The sequence below is a fragment of the Callospermophilus lateralis genome, chromosome 9 (assembly GCF_048772815.1).
Source record: "Callospermophilus lateralis isolate mCalLat2 chromosome 9, mCalLat2.hap1, whole genome shotgun sequence".
Classification (NCBI taxonomy): domain Eukaryota; kingdom Metazoa; phylum Chordata; class Mammalia; order Rodentia; family Sciuridae; genus Callospermophilus; species Callospermophilus lateralis.
In genome coordinates, this window is record NC_135313.1 from 86,807,874 (window position 1) to 86,824,364 (window position 16,491).

At 33.1% G+C, this 16,491-nt stretch overlaps 1 protein-coding gene across 1 annotated transcript in view; it reads left to right on the forward strand.

Moving 5' to 3' along the window:
- Nucleotides 1–16,491, forward strand: part of Lrp1b (LDL receptor related protein 1B) — a 1,566,902-nt gene that overhangs the window by 1,279,952 nt on the left and 270,459 nt on the right. The window contains exons 44-47 of the mRNA XM_077110319.1: nucleotides 2,096–2,288; nucleotides 2,844–2,969; nucleotides 7,569–7,697; nucleotides 11,523–11,642. Of these exons, the coding sequence (XP_076966434.1) occupies nucleotides 2,096–2,288; nucleotides 2,844–2,969; nucleotides 7,569–7,697; nucleotides 11,523–11,642 (568 nt within the window). The remainder of the gene's footprint in view (nucleotides 1–2,095; nucleotides 2,289–2,843; nucleotides 2,970–7,568; nucleotides 7,698–11,522; nucleotides 11,643–16,491) is intronic.

A 16,491-nucleotide genomic window follows, 5' to 3' on the forward strand; every position in this document is an offset into this window, starting at 1 on the left:
TTTGTAGATACTCAGGATTTTATGTAAAGAATTTTGTCATCTGCAAATAATGAAGTTTGGATTTTTATCTTACAGTGTGTTTTCCTTCCTTCCTTCCTTCCTTCCTTCCTTCCTTCCTTCCTTCCTTCCTTCCTTCCTTTCTTTTTGATCTGTTATACTGGTTAGAATCTAGAATAACATTGAATAAAACGAGGGAGAGTGGTCCTTACTTCCTTGTTCCTGTTTTATTTCTGTTCATATTTCTCTTCTGAGTGTTTTTCAGGAATGAAAATTCTTCTAATTCTTCTGTACCTATTGAGATATTCACATGATTTTTTTCAGTGTGCTAATACAGTGAAATATTTTTATTTTTTGATTTAAAAAAATCTTATATCAACAATTATTACTGGCATAAATCACATCATCTCCTGAGATATTATATATTTTGTTGATCTCAAAGAATGGATGTTTTAAATTTGACTTTTCTATATATTTTCTCTCTGTCTCTCTCCCTCTCTTTTAACTTCTTTGATTTTCCTCTGATCTTTGTTCTTTCTCTTCTTAATTTTGGGATTAGTTCCTTTTCTTCTAGTTTCTTAAGGTGGAAATTGAGATTATTGATTTAAGAATTTTCTTCTTTTTTTGCAGTGTAGTTTACTGGTATAAATTTTCACATTACCTTGAAAATTACTGAGCTTTACTTTGAGAGATAGTGACGCTACTTGGAGTGAGTTTCATTCTTTCACATCTTGCTTTAAAGGTCTGCTAGGATGAGAACACAGTTTAGTCTAGGGTTAATTATTTTTCACTCCTGCAGTAAGACTTCCAAGGACTCAACTCAGACCCATTAATCAGAGTGTTTTTACAGCTAGCTCCTATTGAAAGACATGATTACCAGACCTGTGCCAACTTTGGTACTCTCTGTTGCTGTCTCCTGGCTTCTTCACCAACTGGTATGTGTGTGCACTTGCCAGTACCTAGCTGAGTGCTCAGGAGCACCTGTGCACCCTGAGCTCTTTTTTCCAACTCCTGCCTTATGAGATCTAGCCTCTGTCCTGTCATAATTTTGCCTTTCCATAATCTCACTCAGGAAGTTCTTTGGGTTTTGTTTGGGTTCCTCCATGCTAATTGTGTCTACCATGGAATACATATCATTTGTTTTCTTTTATTGAGAAATTACTGCCTTTTCTGATATCCAAAGCATTAATTAATTTTGCTTCATGTATTTTTATAAGATTCTATGTTGGTTTTGTAAAAAAACATGGGCCCTTCTAATTCATCTTGGTCCGAAAATTTGGTCTTCGTTGTTCAATTTTATTGCCAGAATATATTTACCTGTTTTAATTGCTCATGTTGTAAGCTTCTGCAAGAAGAACCTGGACCTTATTATTCTGAATATTCCATATGAAGTTCCAAGAATTTGATAAGTGTCTGCTTTGTGACTGGTGATTCCTTACTGAATGTTTTTGGTAATGTTATTCTCATAATTTTGACTTGATGATTTTGATACTACTGAAAAATCCAATTGTTTATACAAATTAAATGATTAAATAAAATTATAGCTGAAGCATCCCTAACTCACAAATCAAAATGATATACTCCAAAATCTCAAACTTTTTGAACATGGACATAATGCTACATGTGAGAAATTCCACAATGATATTACATGATTGGTTGCAGTAGCAACTTGGGCATGGTAAAAAAAAATGTTGTATGGAACTAACTTTGGGCTATGTCTTTATGCATGAAACATTAATGAAATTTGTGTTTAGATGCAGGTCCTATTTCCAAGATATTTCTTATTTGTATGCAAATATTTCAAAATCTGAAGAAATCTGAAACTACTTTGTTTATAAAAATTGTGGATTAGAGATACTAATCCTGAGCAATAGAAATATTAAATAAACACATGACAAATACTAAAGATGATTAAGCATTTAAAATAAGCCATAAAGTGTATTATAACAATCCATTTAGTGGATGATATTTTTATCTGATAATTTTAAATGATTACATCCAATTCATCTAATCCTTTTTTTTTTTTTTTTGAGCAAAAGTATATGTGGATATATGAATACCTGTCTTTTCACTGTAAAAACATTTTAATTTATTCCAGGTGATTGTTAAATCTGGGCCAGGGACTTTCCTCAGTCTGGCAGTTTATGACAATTACATCTTCTGGTCAGACTGGGGTAGGAGAGCTATCCTGCGTTCCAACAAGTACACAGGAGGAGACACAAAGATTCTTCGATCTGATATTCCACACCAACCAATGGGAATCATAGCTGTTGCCAATGACACAAATAGCTGTAAGTTACAATAGAAAAAAGTCCTAATTTTATGATATAATCTCTCAAAAATTATCAGTGGATTTTTGTTTTCTCTTAGTTCTAGAGACCAGTGTTCAGGATTAGACTCTTGGATATACTGAAATCCCCTGAAATTAAGTAACTTTGAAAATGCCTTACCACCAGAGGAACAGTTATTTGTTTCTGAAGTTTTATTCCACTGTCTGATACTCCTCATATCTGAATATTCAGACTGAGTTGGTTCCAGAATAATGATACTCTCCATAAGCTTTGTATCAGGGCTTAAAAATCCTTCAATCACTGTGGTACTCACAAAATTGCAGTTTGCATTATCATTTTGGTTCCTAGAAGAACTATTTCATTTGAAACCTTGGTATCCTTGACAAATCCAGTTGAAAGATTTGTGTTATATATTTTTCTAATGTAGTTATCATTCAGAAAGTTTGGATTTTCAAAAGTCCTGAAATGTTGTTATATCTTTGAGAGATCAGAGCTGATCTGACATAGAATAGGTACTCAGTACAACATGTTGCCAATAAAGCCTCTTCATTGCAGGTGAACTTTCTCCATGTGCATTATTGAATGGGGGTTGCCATGACCTCTGCCTTTTAACCCCTGATGGGAGAGTGAATTGTTCCTGTAGGGGGGACCGAATATTGCTAGATGACAACAGATGTGTGAGTAAGTAAAGACAAACACAATGTAATGACTTGTCTGCTCAGAATAGCATATTTATCTACTGAAATAATTCAAATGTACTCATGAAATCATGATATCCTCCAATATTAGAAGTTAAGCTGGTTTATCTTTCTCTTGTAAGAACTCAGTTCACTCTTTTATTTAGTTACAGTACCCTGTGACAGAGAGTATCAAACAAAACTCCTTGGTGCTTATGAACTGGAAGGTGTTGGAGCTACAGAAGTACCAACACACATGAGCATCTGAAAACTTGTAGCTGTGACTTTGTGAGAATCAGTCAATTACAAAATTAATTAAAGCTGAAATAAACTGGAATATAGGCAGTATATCTGTAGTCTTGCAGTAAAACCACTCACAGTCCATCACAGTATGTAAATGAGAGGGAATGGCTCATGCAGCTTATTTGTAATCATTTCCAAACTGTTAATTAAGAATGTAACATTGCAGTCTTGCATGATGTTTATGCTTCCCAAAGGCATTACAATCTTTAATTAGTATCATTACAATATACACTTATTAACAGCTAGGTTTCCAAAACTGTTTCCAAAATAAATAACGGTTCAAGTATTTCGATATTGCTGTGAAAAATTAGCAAGCAACATAAAAAAGGTTAATTTCCCCTTAACATTAAGACTATCTCTATATGAGAAAGGTAGAATGAGAATCATCTTGTTAGAAATTGATCAACTCACTCTCAAAATGTTGATTTGAAAATTTTCCTCACTGATATCCTCATCTCTTATCTTTTTATCATAGAAGATAAGCAGAGCTAGATATATTTACATTATAAAATAAGTATTTTCATATTTATCTTTAGTCTTTTTCTAATCTTCAATCAGCAGGAGGATCTTCTCTTAGACCTACTGTGTACTGTATCACTTTGCACATTTGTACTGTAACCCAAAAGCATACCTCTTAGCAAAATGGAGAGAAGTTGTTTTAAGACTTTGCCAAAGCAAATGAGAGAATCAGTGAATGTAAATGCAGATAGTCAACTTTAGTAACTCAGGCCACAAATATCCCACCCCCGCTTTTGTTTTGGTCACCTAACACTTCCCTGGATTGTTCAAGCAATGGCTTAAACTCTCAATTTTCCTTCCTGGTTTCAGTTCTAATGATCTGTATCTGATGTCGTCTGTAAACCTGGAATGTTAGTCATGCATTAGAATCACCCATGTTTCCTTCACAGGTCACTGCAGGCTAGTGTCAAAGCACTGACTTTGGTCAAAACAGCAAGGCTTATTTGTATACAGTGCAGGCCTACCGCTGCAAAATAGTCTATATACAACTGTGCCTACTAAGCCAACTGCTTCTCTCTATCTATGAGAGGAAATAAATCAGTCAGAAAAACATGATTTTAAATAAGCACAGTTTCATTCTCATGGAACTCTAGAGTGATACAGGATTCCTCAGGGGTGACAAATTGTTATAGAGAAAGTCTGTATCCATTGCACATTTAGACTGAAATCCTGTGTTCTAGTGGAGAGATTGGAAAGTAACTGTAAGCTTCTTTTTGTGAAATCCATCTTTGAAATATGAGAATGTTTCTGGTACATCTGTGTTCATACCTGAATGAGCTCATCTGGAGTCCCTTCTGAATGTTAATGGCATCATAAAAGGGGTAAAAGGCCATTTACAAATACCTTCCTGAGGGCAAAGGAGGAAAAACCATTTTTTTTTTTTTTGTCATAACTGTGGACAAAAGACAAAAGATTAGGCAGTTACATAGTTCCTTTAGAAACAACATTGATAACCTTATCAACATCCAAAACAGAAAAAAAGAAAAACAAACATAATTTTTAAGTAAATATCATATAGGAGAATGACAGCTAAACCACATTTTTGTTTCTAGACAGAAACAGAAAATATTCAATATAAGTTTATAAAATGAGCTCACCTGAGCAAGAAGTATACCCATACTGTATTGAATTTTGCATAACTGAAAAAAAAAGGGAGTTTAGTACTGTAGTCTATAGTAGTAAAATCAGGGATTAGGGAGACTAGGGAAAGAGGATCACAAGTTCAAGGCCAGCCTTGTCAATTTAGCTGTTTCAGAAGAAAACATAAAAGGCTGGAGTTGCATTTCAGTGATAGAATATCTTTGGGTTCAAACCCCATTACCATAATAAATAAATAGATAGATAGATAAATAAGTGTATACTTTAATTTCCTCCCAGAAGTCATAATTACAAAACTATAAATATGACATTTCCCATCACAGCAGTTTTTCTTTTTATTGGACAGGAGAAATGAATAGATTATTCTTAAAATAGGCAAAATAAGTCAAGAATGCCAATAAACTTGCAGTAAGTATCTGAATTTTGCTCAGCTCACGATCTAAGGTGATTATTCCGAGTGATGTTAGCTCCCTTTGTAGTACTTTTTCCTTTTAATTTAACTATTTTTATATCTTTATTACCTTCTTTAAAATTGTGTTCTGCCTTTGCTACTCACTGATTAGTGGAGTTTATAATGCACCAAGAAAAAAATATATTTAGAAAATGTTATTGAAAGAGTTAAATTAGTAGTCTTAGACAAACACATGGGTATAAAAATGTGTTAAATGCTAGTTGAATTAAAAAATTATAAGAAAATGAAGTACTGAAATTTCAATGGTATTAGTGGCTCTTTAATCAAATATTCCTCAAAAAAAACCTCAAAAATTTTATAGTGAGGGGCTGAGATTATGGCTCAGTGGTAGAGTGCTCACCTAGCACGGGCGGGACCCGGGTTCAGTCCTCAGTACCACATTAAAATAAATAAATAAAGGCATTGTGTTGTGTCCATCTACACCTAAAAATAAATATTAAAAAAATTTATAGTGAATTCTAAAATTAAGCTTTACCTCCTGCAAAGATTAATGAATTCTAATTACCTCCACCATATGACTTGCTTTCAAAATACAATTATTCAATAAGTTGTAGAGTGAGTATATGCAAGCATGGAGCACACCCCAAAAATTGAACTCTGAAAACTTGCTAATAAGTGTATTTGTAAAAGTAAAACTAGAGACCCTTAAAAATATGGATCATGTGCTGGTATTGTCAACATAAAACTAACTTGTAGGAAAGGGTTTTTTTCCACATTTTTTAATGGTTGCCCTATGCTTACAATTCAAGTGAACCACATTAAAAACAAAATGAAACAAAAGTATCCTAATTTTTATGGAAATCCTGAAACTTAGAAATGGGACAATATGACAGTGTTCAGTTGGTGTCCATAAGCTTTAGGTGTACATGCTTTCTAGATTATCATTGCATTCTTCCAGCACATCCCATGGATTCCTGTGCATATTAAGCAGTACATGCTGGTCATGTGTGACAGGAAGAGAGAACTTGTTCCTTAGTTTTTCCCACATACATGAATGAGGCAAGAAGCTGCTGCTGCTGATTTTAGCCATATTCTTCTTCTGAAGGATAGAATTGGCTACTGAGGTTTCAACTGAAGGTAGTTGGTGTCAACAGATGAAGATGCATATAAAATGCTATGATTGAACATTACAGAAGTTCATTGGATTAGACAAAAGGGAATTAAGGGAAGGGAGGAGAGATGGGAATAGTAAAGACTGTAGAATGAATTGGACATAACTTTCCTATGCTCATATATGAATACACAACCAGTGAAATTCCACATCATGTTCAATCAAGGGATGGGATCAAAATTATAGGGGTGGCACCCCATAATTTGTATAATATGTCAAAATACACCCTACTGTCATGTATATTTTAAAACAAAAACAAACAAAAAAGAAGTTAATTGGTGAAGAAGCCCAAGTTAGAAGTAGGGACAAGTGGGGACATTCATTTGATTGAGGTGATTTCAAGTCTGGCATTAAAAAAAGGGTGCACCCCCTTCCTGTAAAATTTCAGTGTATTGAATATATCATAGATTCTAACAAAAAATATAAAAACCACTATCAGTATGCACAAAACTATTTACCTAACATTTTGTAAACATTTACTTTTAAAATAGACTACTAGGAACAGGGAATATGGCTTAGTGGCAGAGCATTTGCCTGGCATGTTTACAGACCTGGGTTTTATCTCCAGAAACACACACACACACACACACACACACACACACACACACCACACATTGTTAATCTAGTTGCACAGTCATTTGAATTTTTTTTTTTTTGTTAAAAGAGAGAGAGAGAATTTTTTAGTATTTATTTTTAGTTCTCGGCGGACACAACATCTTTGTTTGTATGTGGTGCTGAGGATCGAACACGGGCTGCACGCATGCCAGGCGAGCGCACTACCGCTTGAGCCACATCCCCAGCCCCAGTCATTTGAATTTATACTACTCATTCCCTGCACACATATGCAAAAACCAAATAGTATTTAATACACAAATATTCATAAAAGAAATAGTCATGCAACGCCCCCAAAACAAATTGTAAAAACAAATGAGAGTAAGAATAAAAAAAGTTTCTGATAAGTTTAATCAAAAATTCCATCAAGCATTACTCTTCATTGAATTTTATATTTGTAACAATTGTAGTTTATGTTTGATTAAGGAATAATCATGGTATTAAAAATGTTTAACATTACACAAAATATTGACTTCTTTTTATTTTAGCTAAAAATTCCTCTTGCAACATTTATTCTGAATTTGAGTGTGGAAATGGTGAATGCATTGACTACCAGCTCACCTGCGATGGTATTCCTCATTGTAAGGATAAGTCAGATGAAAAACTGCTTTACTGTGGTAAGTGTCCAATATATGACTTGATCATTACAGAGTACAGTTTCTGATTCTTCTTATAATTTTTTATTTGCCTTCCTTTTAAAAAAAAAAATGTAAAATTTATCTCTCTCATTAACATGTAGGTCTAAGGAAATTGATTTGTCTCTGCTTGTGTTAAAATGAGACATCTTATTTCCTGTCCAGTAACCATGATATTCCTTGAAGAATTTTCTCATGGATTTTCATCCATGAAGTGCAAATTAAATCAAAGTAGAAACCTATCTTTTAAACAGCTTTGTGATTCATCTTTAGCAGTAGGCATTAGGCTTTCTTTAAAATGTTATTCAGAAATATCAGTGATTTTGGATATAGTAGTCTTATTCTATAGCAAAGGTCCACCTCCAGTCAATAGCATGGGGTGGGCTTGGAATCAGTCTTGTTCACTCTATGTTGCTAGGATTAGCACAAAGGCTAGTATTCTTTGGTACAGAGGTCAATTGCCTTAGGTGTGATCCTCATCAAGTATGGCTGTCACCAGATGTGCCTCTGTTGATAACACCAAGTAATACTCAATCTATATCTCCTTCAGAAGAGGAGAATGGCTTTTCTACCCTAGGGAAAAAAAAATGCTGCTGTATTTTTCCAAGAAATTTATCTTTGTGTTATTTTGAAATGTAATGAATTATTGTCAACCAGAGTTATCCTATAGTCTTATAGAACATTAGAAGTTGTTCCTAATGTTCTAACTGTATCCCTACATCCAACAACCATCATTTTCCAGCCCTTCCTCTACTGATCCCTACCTAGTCTCTGGTAGCCACTATTATTTTTCTCTGCTGCTTTGAGAAACTGTAATTTCCACATATAAGTAAGAATATGTGATATTTGTCTTTCTGTGTCTGATTTATTTCTCCTAATGTCCTCTTGTTACATCATGTTACTGCAAATTGTGAGATTTTATTCTTTATGACTGAAAAAAATATCATTGTATATATGTGCTGCATTTTATTTATCTGTTTACCCATCAACGGACACCTTAGTTGATTCCATATCTTGGCTACTATGAATAAATTTGCTAGTGCAGATATCTCTTCAACATGCTGATTTTAATTTCCTTGTATATTTGCTCAATAGTGGGATTGCTGGATCAAATGGTAGGTCAATTTCCAGATTTTTTAAGGAAGCTCCATAATGTTTTCCATAATTTACACTCCTGCCAACAATGTTGGAGATTTTCCTTTTCTCCCACACCCTGACTAACATTTGTTATCTTTTCTCTTTTTGATAATTGTCATTCTAATTGGGGTGAGAGGATAATTCATGGTGGTTTTTATTTGCATTCCCCTGATGATTAATGATGTTGAACACTTTTTCATATACTTCTTGGCCATTTCTATATATTTTAAAATTATATATGTATATATTTTTTCCCATTGAGTTTTTTGAGTTCTTTTTCATTTCTGGCTAATAATCCCCTGTTAGATGCATGTTGTATTTTTTTCTTTAGTCTTCGTATTCTTTATTTATTCTCTTATTTTTGTTTTTCTTTCCTTCTTTCAATTGGAGGTTTGGTTTATTCTCACTTTTGTAGTTCCTTGAGTTGTATTGATACGTTTTAATTTTAAGTTCTTCTACATTTTTGACATAGGCACTTGTTGCTACAAACTGCCCTATTAATATTACTTTTGATGTATTTTATGGGTCGGAGCTTTTTGTTTTCATCGATTTCAACATTTTTACATTTCCCATTTCATTGCTTAATTAACCTATTGGTTGTGCAATAGAATGTTGTTTAATTTCTATGTATTTGTATAATTTTTAAAGTTTCTCTTGTTGTAGATTTCTAGTTTTATTCCATTGTGTTCTGAGAAGATGTGTGGTATGATTTTAATTCTTTTAAGTTGTTCAGAGTTGTTTTGTGGCCTAACATATGATATGTCCTGGAGAATGTTTCAAGTGCTGGTGAGAAGAACATAAATTCTGAAGCTTTTGGGTGAAATGTTCAGTAAATGTCTGTTAAGGCCATTGATTGATGGTGTAATTGAACCCCAATGTTTCTTTCTTGATGTTTTTGTCTGGATGATCTGTCTTTTGATGAAAGTAAGATGCTTAAATCCTGGTATTAGAATTTGTAGCTCCCTTGAGAACTAATAATGTTTGCTTTACATAATTAGTTGCTCTACTATTGGATGCATAGATATTTGCAATTGTTATTTCTCCTGTTGAATGGGTATCTTTATCATTATATAGTTACCTTGACTATTTTTATATTTTGTATTTTAAGTCTATTTATTTAATGCACATATATAGTTACTCCTTCTTGCTTTTTGTTTCTATTTGCATGTTATATCTATTTTTTCACTTCTTCACTTTCAGGCTATGTGTGTCTTTACTGATATAATGAATTATTATTATTTTTTTTTTGTAGGCAGCATATAATTGGGTCTCTCTTTTTTTAGTCCATTCAACAAGTCTATATCTTTTAATTGGGGAATCCCATATCTTTTATTCAATGTTACTATTGATAAGTAAGAAAATATTTTTGTTGTCTTGTTCAATTTATTACCAATTGCTTTATGTGGGCTTTGTTCCTTTCTTCCTCTTCTTCATTTTTGTGGTTTGGTGATTTTTTGTGTCAGTGAGGTTTGGGCCTCTTTTTATCTTTTGTATATCTGTTCTATTATTGAGTTTTGTACTTTCTCATGTTTTGATGATGCTATTATTATCCTTTATCTTCTAGTATAGGATTCCCTTAAATATTTCTTATAGGGCTGATATGGTGGTAAAAACTATTATTAGCTCATGAGCCACACAAAAATGCTGTCAGGGCTAGAGTTGGCATGTGAGTCAATGCCTGGTATGGGGTTGTATATTGTATTCTTTTTTCTTTAGTCTCCATTTCCTTTATTATACTCTCATTTTTGTTCTTTCTTTCCTACTTCCATTTGAAAGTTTGGTTTATTACTACTTTTTTAGTTCCTTGAGTTGTATTGACAGGTTTTAATTTAAAGTTAAATTAAATTTAAATTTTAAAGCCCTGGAATGGGCTTTAAAATCATACCTGAGTTTAAATCTATGTTCCCAAATGTTTGGTTCTGTGCCTAGAATGGTCAACACAGCTCACTTATCTGTCTTTTGGTTTTTTACAGCAACCAAGTAGTTCTAACAGTGATAGAGACCATTAAATAAGCAAATGTATATTTACTTACACTCAACACAGATTTTAGCAAAAATTTAGTATTCAGAAGATGACAGCTATTATTAGTAGTAGTAACTTATGCCCCAAATAAGAGAATGTCAGAAGAACTTCATTAAGGTAAATAGAATTCAGAAGATAATTCATCTTCTTAGGAAACTGAACAGTTTGACCATAATCATAAAAGAAATTTATTGATATTTAGGTGACTCTTTGGCCTGATAATTCAGGAATACATGATTTTCTGCTTTTCTATTTTTTTATACAAAGCCTTTGCAGAAGCAAAGGAATTGGGTGATGAACACTGGTTTGTTTTTGTTATTTTTGAGATAGATATTTGTTTCTTCTGAATTTAATATGTGATATATGTTTATTCCTATGATAGTTGACAACAGTGTGAGTGAGAGGACAATATTTTGGGTGTAATTTTTAGGATATCTCCAAGTCTGAAACACTGAGTAAAAAAGATCTTAACTGAATGAACTACTCCTTGGTTTGTTGACTATTATACCAGTCCTTTAATACTACATGCACAGTACTTGTTTTATACAGCCAAATCCAGTCATTATGAATGAAATCTCTGTGATTTTCATCTTGTAAAAGTGTTTCTATGTGACCTCTAAGTATGACTTTCTACTTTTATTTCTAAGAAAATAGAAGCTGTCGAAGAGGTTTTAAGCCTTGCTACAATCGTCGTTGCATCCTTCATGGCAAGTTATGTGATGGTGAAAATGATTGTGGAGACAACTCTGATGAATTAGACTGTAAAGGTAAATTTTCTTTCTTTCTTTTTTATTTTTGCATTACCCAATAATATTTTTATAATAAGTCTGCCTTAAACTTTTCCAAAATTTGTTGTGGTGGGCAACAAGGTTTGTAATACCTAATAACACCTATGGACTACATTTTGGTAAGTGATATTATAATGGAACTGGAGATTATTATGTTATGTGAAATAAGCCAGGTATAGAGGGATGAGTTCTTCATGATCTCACTCATCAGTGGGATGTAAAATAGTTGAGCTCAAGGAAGTTGAGAGTAGAATATTTGTTACTAAAGGCTAGGGAGAGAAGAAAAAAGGAAAAAAAAAAGAAAGGAAAAAGACTATAGTCATTAATGGAAAGGGAAAGAGAAAGGTTGTTCTATGGGTACTAATACGCATTTAGTTAGGAGTAAGGAGTTCTGGTGCACTACTGTGCAGTTGAATGACTATAGATAATAATGCAATGTGGGTTTCAAAAAGCCAACAGAGGATGTTTGAGTTTTTAACACACACACACACACAAACACACACACATAAAGAGATAAATGCCTAAGGAGTTAAATATAAAATTGTTTGATTAGATTATACTTTATAAAATGTGTAAATATATCAAAACATCACATGGTACCTCATTGACATCTGCAATTTTTATAAATCATTTAAAAATGAATTTAAATGTGATGACTATATTTTTTGGTTTCAAGTGCTTCATTGACTTTTAAATTCTTGTCTTTTTCTCACTACTAAAGTTCAATCTGCCTATTCTTTGGACTTTTCTAACAAAATATGTAATACTGAATTTATAGACCCAAAGTGCTCCCCTTTTCTCAATCTGGCTTTACCCATGATCTCATTTTCTTAATGATTTGACTGGAAACCTTAATGCTATCTCTGTGATGCCTCCTTCCCACATATTTATCTCCTCTTTGGCTAATCATTCTCCCAATTCTTTGAAATATCTTTCCTGTTCATCCATTTTAAGCCTGGATTTAATGCTTTTCCCTGCCTATACTTTCTCAAATACTATCTAACATTCCCCACAGTGACTAATGAACATTTAAACCAGATTACCTTGATTAAAATCCAGTATCAACATTTTTTTGGTCTTATTTTATATAAAACACTTAAACAATCTAGGCCTCAATTTCCCAAACAGTAAGGTAAAGAATGATTTATGGAGAATATTAATATTAAATTAAATAATAAAATACTCAGAATTATACTTAACATATAGTAAATGTCATATAGGCATTTGTTCTTTGCTTTTTCTTTTTTGAATCATTGACCTGATTTAGAACCACTAATCAAGTATCAATGTTTACATAATAAATAACATTGTTTGCTTTCTAAAATCTGGACTCAATCAATATTTCCAAAGCGATTTTCTTTAAGAAGTCCACTATTGAACACACTTTTGTGAGTGCAGTGCATTAAGTGTGAAGACACTGAATTAATGAGATGTGGACCTCTTGCCTTTAAGAAGTTCAAACCCTAAGTGACAGGTTGCCATGTAAACAGATGTAGATGAATATAAAATGCTGTGATTGCACACATAAGAAGACATCTTTTTTTTTTAACTTTTAAGTATCCTCCAAAATTTCACAGACAACATTGAATTTATCTCAGTCTTGAGTTTTAAATAAGGTGGAGAGATCAAAACAGATCAAAGTAGAGACATTAATATTGAAAGTTACAAGTACTTTGATTTATTTGGATTTCAAATGGGAGAGTGGTAAAAGAAAGAAAGAAAAAAGACTATAATTATTAAAGGAAGGGGACAAAACATGAAGTGCATTATGTCCCATTTTAAGGAACAGGCTTTATCTTGACCTCAACTGAAGTCTTAAGTCAAAGCATGGCCAATATAATCAAATTTACATTAGAATTTTAAAAAGGAAGGAAAAGTATTATTGTACAAATAAAAATTATAATACTGACATCAGATTTAGAAAAGGGGGTGCTACAACAAACAGCCAAAGCAAAGATTAAGAAGCGCGAAGACAGATATGATAACACTCTAAAAGATGGCATGTAAGTACTTCCTGAGTAATAAACAGAAAAAATCATGGGGTGGAGAAGAATACAAAAATTTGAAGCAGGGGAGGGTATTTTTGACCTGTTATAAAATTATTACGTGTTTTTGTTTAATTATTTTTCTGGACCTTTCTTTTGTGTTGGGAATGGGTATAAGGTAACGAAGAATATGTGCATTCTTGGATGGGAGCACTTGTAGACTTGTAGACAGTCAAAGGGAGCTGTTCCAAAGTCACTTGGATGGATAGGCTTCTGGAGCTCAGATAGTAGATTTAGACTAGAAATACTGATTTTGGATTCATTAAGGAAAGAATAAAAACCCTGGAGTGTGTACAGAGTGACGGTTGCATTAGCAGAGTGCATCAGAATTACTTGCTGAAATAAAAAAAAAAAAAAATAGAAGATGCTCATAAAAAGAAGTAAAGCACAGCAGTAATTGAAGGGTACTTGTAAGAAAGTAATTTCTCAAGAAATGAAGATCATTCTATATTTAAAGTGCTCAAAGAGGGTAAGAGTGAAGACATGGACTACAAGCATTCATCATGGTTAGTAAATAGTGACAATCTCTCAACTACCTTCATGAAAGTCAGTTTAATGAAGTGGTGGGGGAATACCAGATCACATTGAGTTAAGGCAGAAAATGGATGTTCAGGGAATAGAGAAAGTGAATAGCTACGCTAGTAGAAAAGAGTGATGAAAAGTATGAAGTATGGTTGTGAAAAAAAGGCTATGCAGTGTTGAAGAAGAGAGAAGAATGTTTGCAAGTCATCTTAGAGCTGTCTGGATGGTTGGGAGGTGAATGCTTCTCATATTACACTGTCTGACTCTTGGCCAACACTTGACTTTAATGTCTTTTCATTTCTGTGATTAAAAGACCAAACCAAAAATATTATAGAGGAAGAATAGTTTAATTGGTGGCTCACAATTTCAGAGGTCTATACTTTATTTGAAAGCAGAAGAGAAAGGAGTATTAATAGGCATTTGTTTTAGTCAGTTTTTCCACTCCTGTGACTAAAAGATCTGACCAGAACAATTTTAGGGGGAAAAAATTTATTTGGAGGCTCATGGGTTCAGAAGTCTCAGTCTACAGACCTGCAGACTCCATTTCTCAGGGTTCAAAATTAGAGTGGGGTAGAAGGAAGCAACTCACTTGATTAGGAAGCACAGAAAGAGACTCCACTCTCCAGATACAAAATATATACTCCAAAGACCAATCCCAGTATCCACCTCCTCCAGCTCCAACCTACCCACCTTCAGTTACTACTCAGTTAATCCCTATCAATGGATTAATTCACTTATTGTGTTAAGACTCTCACAACCCAATCATTTCTCCTCTGAACCTTCTTATATTGTCTCACCCGTGAGTTTTTGGAGAACGCCTCTCATCTAAAGCATAACAGCATTGAACCAGTTAATGCTAAAAATATAAAGCTAAATGTGAAAAAGAACAGAACAAAAATATAGAAAGTAGATTTTAAAAGCAAGTGTTTTCACAAGAAACCATCAAAAGCTAATAAGTTACTATAGGCTTCTTTTTTCTCTTTTTATATTTTTATTAGCACTTTATAGTTTTACATATTTGGGGGGCTCATTTTGACATATTCATAAGCATATAACACACTTTCTCCATTTCAATCCTGAGTATGATGCCCCTTGCTTTTTCTTCTCCCTCTTCCTGATATTTTTATTCTACTCTTTGATCTACAATTATTGATTTATTTTTTATTGGTGCATTATAGTTGTACATAAAAGTGGAATTTGTTGTGACATAGTCATGCATGGATATACTATAATTTGGTCAATTTTATTCCACATTTCATTTTCTTCCTAGGAAATGAAAATTTGTTTTCAAAAGTGGTAAATAAATTAGTATGTTTGTGTTTATGAAATGTCGTGCCTAGGACATGGTAGGGGTTTATTAAATTTTTATGTAGATTGTTGAAGTCCTAAGTATTATAAAATCCATTTTATTCTACTTAATGATATCAATACCTGCTACAGAACAGCAACAAAAACCTCAAAATGTCATTTCTACCTTTTAGTTTAAACTCTTTGCTTCTATGTAATAACCATAGAAGCAATGTTTGTGGTCCCAGAACAATGGATTCATGAATCAAGGATCTGTCATCATAGTTTCTTTTGTGAAAATAGTGTAAAAATTGTAACAGTTGGATATCTTAAAATAAACAAAATATAAGCCTTGAAGTTCTCCTTTTAAAATACAGATAATTCACTGTAAAATTGTTCATGAACACCTAGCACATATTTCATTACTTGTTAGCAATTAGTGCATTTAATTAATTGGAGTAGCACCTACAGAGAAACAAATAGGTAGCTTTGTAAATGAAAGTCTACTCATCTGTTGCATCTTCTAGGTTTAATATTTTGCTCATTTAAAATTTGTTCACATAGTGAACACATTGGTAGGGTGCTTTTCAAACCACAGAGGTAAATCTTCAGTTTTCATTCCCCATAAGCCATCAATGATTCAGTTTGAACTGCCCAACCACCTGCTTTTCATCACATGAAGGATAATGACGGAAAAGGCATGTACATGGGCTCAGGAAGTGCATAAAAGCATTCTCATTCCAAATATTCTCTTGTACTTACTCCCTCTCTGGTCAACATATCACCAGGATGCAGAGCTTTATTGTACATATATGAACATGTACTAATCACTTGCTAGTTTTGAACCTAAACAAAATGAATTAAAATAATATATAGTATGGTCAGTAGTGAATAAATGCATGGGGATTTTGATAGACTGTAATGAAAGGCTAAGATAAAGCTATCTATAAATTATTTGATGTGCCATTGAGCAC